At 55.3% G+C, this 3,617-nt stretch overlaps 1 protein-coding gene across 1 annotated transcript; it reads right to left on the bottom strand.

Annotated features, from left to right (window-relative positions):
* Window positions 1–805: 805 nt before the first annotated feature.
* Myadml2 (myeloid associated differentiation marker like 2) lies at window positions 806–2,794 on the bottom strand. Its single transcript, XM_004639468.2, has one exon. It carries the CDS (start codon window positions 2,628–2,630, stop codon window positions 1,707–1,709), a length of 924 nt encoding a protein of 307 aa, XP_004639525.1. The 5' UTR covers window positions 2,631–2,794; the 3' UTR covers window positions 806–1,706.
* Between the last annotated feature and the right edge of the window lie 823 nt (window positions 2,795–3,617).

The raw sequence follows: 3,617 nt of genomic DNA, 5'->3' as shown, positions 1-3,617 counted from the left end.
AGGGGTGGTTTGGCTGGCTGGTGTGTTGTGGGGATCGAACTACAGCAACCTGAGGCTGACAGCTTTGTGGAAGCAGCCACTTAAACAACTGAGCTAAGGCCAAGCCCCCCAGAACTTTAGATTCTTGGGTAGCAAAAGGAAGAAAGAGGAAAATGAAGTCCCTCTCCAGTGTTCAGGCCTCCCCTGTGAGTTGGGAATGGCATGACCCATGTGCTCCTGTTACCTGGTGACATGAGCCACAGACTCCTTGGGCATTGTGCTCGCTCAAGAGGCACACACACACACCCTTTCCTAATAAAAGACATTGATCCAGACCCCTCTCTAGATGGCCAGCAAAGGTCACTTGGCTTGCATGGTGCCACACAGAGCCTGGTTCTGGGCTTTTGGAGCCTAAAACTGCTTGGGCTCCTCTACCCAGATGTAACAATCTGTCTACTCACACCTGAAGCCTCTGGAGCCTCCCAGGCAGGGATGTGGTGAGCTGCTGAGTATTGGGACCCTTTAGGAAGGAGAAGGGTGAGTTTAACATTGATTTTCCTTGTTCCCACTGGCCCATCTGAGCCATCCTTATTTGTCACCCACTGAGGGAAAGAACTTCTATTTGCTCCTCAGGAAGTTGTCTAAGATCCTTAGGAGACAAGGCCAGCCTTTCCTGCACCCCAGAACCCAGGGTGTCTTTAGGACCCTGTCCTCTCCCAGCCAGGTTCCAGTCTGAACCCTGCTCCCATAGCATGCAGGGAGGGGGTAGCTCGGGTGATGCAGTTGCCATAGCCCCTCAGCAGAAATCACTAGTCCAGAGACAGGGTGCAAATGAGCATCTGCATTTATTTGCTGCTTACGGACCTTGGGTTCTGGCTAGTGGGCCCACTCCAGGCTGGTCCACTCTGGGCTCACATGCAGAAGAAGATGGCTGGAGCGTAGAGGATGATGGTACCATTAGATCCTGGCAGTTAGGACAGCTGGACAACTGGATGCTTGGAGAAGCCCAGAGCCCAGAGGCCAAGTCCCCAGGGGCTACCCCAAGAGGGGTCCTCACCATCTGTTCATGCCACCTTCCAACACAGTTTCTGGGAACCCATGGCAGGCACCACCCCAGCTGCTGAGTTATGACCCATCCTGGGTGTCCAGGTGGGGCCCTGTTGCTGAGTAGAGATCCATCTCCTAGACACACTGCTCCTGACAGTGCTGCTGTCTTCGGTAGGCCCTTGCAGGTTCCCACCACCACCTCTAACCTGCTGAGCTACAACTGAGGCTATGGCCCTGTGGCAGCTGGTAAGGCTGGTCCTGGTTTCCATGCTTCTTCTCTGAGCTGGCACAGTTCCTCTTAGGGTTTTGGAAGGTGCGCCTTCAGATGAAGAGCTTTCAGTCCCTCTCTTCCTTTCTCCATTTCCAGACACTGATGGACATATTGGGCTACCCCAAAGTCACCGTGTCCCTGGCTGCCAAATGGGTCACAACAGTAGATGTTCCAGAGGGTTTTCATATGTTACATTGAGCAGCACTGAGCTCAGGGAGGGCTGAAAATGGGAGAAAAAGATTGGAGATGGAGACAGAGATGAGAAGAATGAGATCCAGGAGTATCCTCTGCCATGTTGGCCTGAGCCCTCAGTCTCCCTGCTGTTTGCTTCTAATGTCCCAGTTCACCTTGGTCACCCTCCCATGCCTGGGGTTACCACAGGTAGGTAGGCAGGCAGCTGCTTTCCAGGCTACAGGGTGGGCACAAATCGGATCCTCTGTGAGTAGGCCAAGTCCACGATGTAGAGGAGCAGGTTGACATACGTGAAAATGGCTATCACCAGTTGGCTGTCCCAGGAGCAGCTGCCCCGTGGGCAGTTGGGGGGCCGCCTGGGCTCCCCATATTTGGGATCAAAGCAGAAGACAGGCCAGATCACAGCAGCACTGAGGTAGAGGAGCACAGCCAGAAAGGTGTATACAACTACCAGGCGGTCAAAGGGGCAGCCCAGGCCCCCTGTGTGGCCCATCACACTCAGGGCCACCACAGCCACTGTGGCCAAGAAGCACAAACTGTAGACAGCCACACACCACTGCATGGCCACGTAGCGCCCATAGCGGCTGTCGTGGACAAGTGCTCCAAAGATGATGCAGGCCACAAAGGCCTGGACAATCTTGAGAAGCCCTGACACTGTGGCCATGTAGCTAGCTACCTGGCCGGGCCGTGCCCTCGTCAGGGCCACTTCTGTGGCATAGGCTAGGAAGAGAAGCCCAGCGAAGACACTGGCTGCCAGGCGGAAGTCCCTGGCTGTGCAGCCAGCGGGCTCAGGCAGGCACTGGAGCTGGGTGAAGTAGAGTGGGTAGATTACGGCGGCTGTGGCACATAGCAGTGTGGCCAGCATGGCAAAGGCCGCAGTGAAGTTGCCCCAGGATAGGCGCAGGCAGCCATGGAGCTTCGTGAACTCACAGGCCACCACCAGGACAGAGAGGGCGAAGCAGAAGCCCCAGGCAGCCATGCAGAAGGTACCTTGGACACCGGCGAACCCGCCCCGATGGGCAACAAGGCTGAAGGTGGTGCAACCGAAGACCAGCTGCAGCATGCGGGCTGTGCCCACTGGGGACGTCACAGCGCCCAGGTGCAGGTATGCACCCCCGGGGGGTTCCATCGTGCTGCCCATCTGGCTGGCTGTCTCCTGCCTTCACACAGTGCCCAGCAGTCCTGGGTCTCAGCTTGGCTGAAGGCCTTCTGTTCTCTGCAGTAGTCGCAGGTACCAGCAGCCTGCAGCAGCAGAGCTGATGGTGACATTGCAGCAAGGCAGTCTCTCTGCTGCCTGTGTAGGGAACCCCCTCCCCCAGCACTATAAATAGCCATGATCAGAGCCTGGGAATAGCAGCCTACGTGCCTGTCCCCATCTTGGAGGGACATCTAACCCCTGTGTCCCAAGAAGAACCCCTGCCAGGACCCATGGCTGCTGGTGCCGCTTACCTCCCAGCCTCCTAAACACCTGCGTCTTTCAGTCCGGTCAGTGTGGGGGAGGGGCGGGGAGCAAGCTCATAGCGCAAGGTCTGTACTGGGTTAACCCAGTGCCAGCAGCCCACAGGGCAGCCGCGTGGGGAATGGTGCAGGGAAATAGAGACCTGTTGGGGGAGAGGTTCCATCTCCTTCATCCTATACCCCTTGCCCTCAGTAGCTTGGTTCACAGCTCTGTTCAATTTCAGGACACTATTGTCATTGCCCTTGAGGTTAGCACACCCCAGAGCTGTGGTAAAGCGGTGGAGTATGGAGATCCTGGACCTCAACCACCTTCATGAGGGAGGTTTGAATTTTATTTTATTTTATTATTATTTTTTTTTGTACTTAGGACAGGGTATACAAGGTATACAGGGTCTCACTGCATAGATCGGACTCGTAGTGATCCTCCTGTTTACAGTTTCCCAAGGGCTGGGGTTACACATGCTTGCATGCCACCATGCCCAGTCTCAATTGCCCTCTCAGCACGCCCTGGGGATGGGGCCGGCACAGCAGGCCTCGGGATAGAACTCCTGGACCCTGCATCAGCCTAAGCAGGCACTTTAATCCTCTGAGCTGTTTGGCCGGCCCTGAGGTTTTATTTTTTTTATTTTTTTTAAATTTTATTTATTTATTTGTGTGTGTGTGTGTGGCC

This window comes from Octodon degus, unplaced genomic scaffold (genome assembly GCF_000260255.1).
Source record: "Octodon degus isolate 3935 unplaced genomic scaffold, OctDeg1.0 scaffold00112, whole genome shotgun sequence".
NCBI classification, from domain to species: domain Eukaryota; kingdom Metazoa; phylum Chordata; class Mammalia; order Rodentia; family Octodontidae; genus Octodon; species Octodon degus.
Note: the sequence above shows the minus strand (reverse complement) of the source record. Positions and strands in the feature narration are given on the sequence as shown.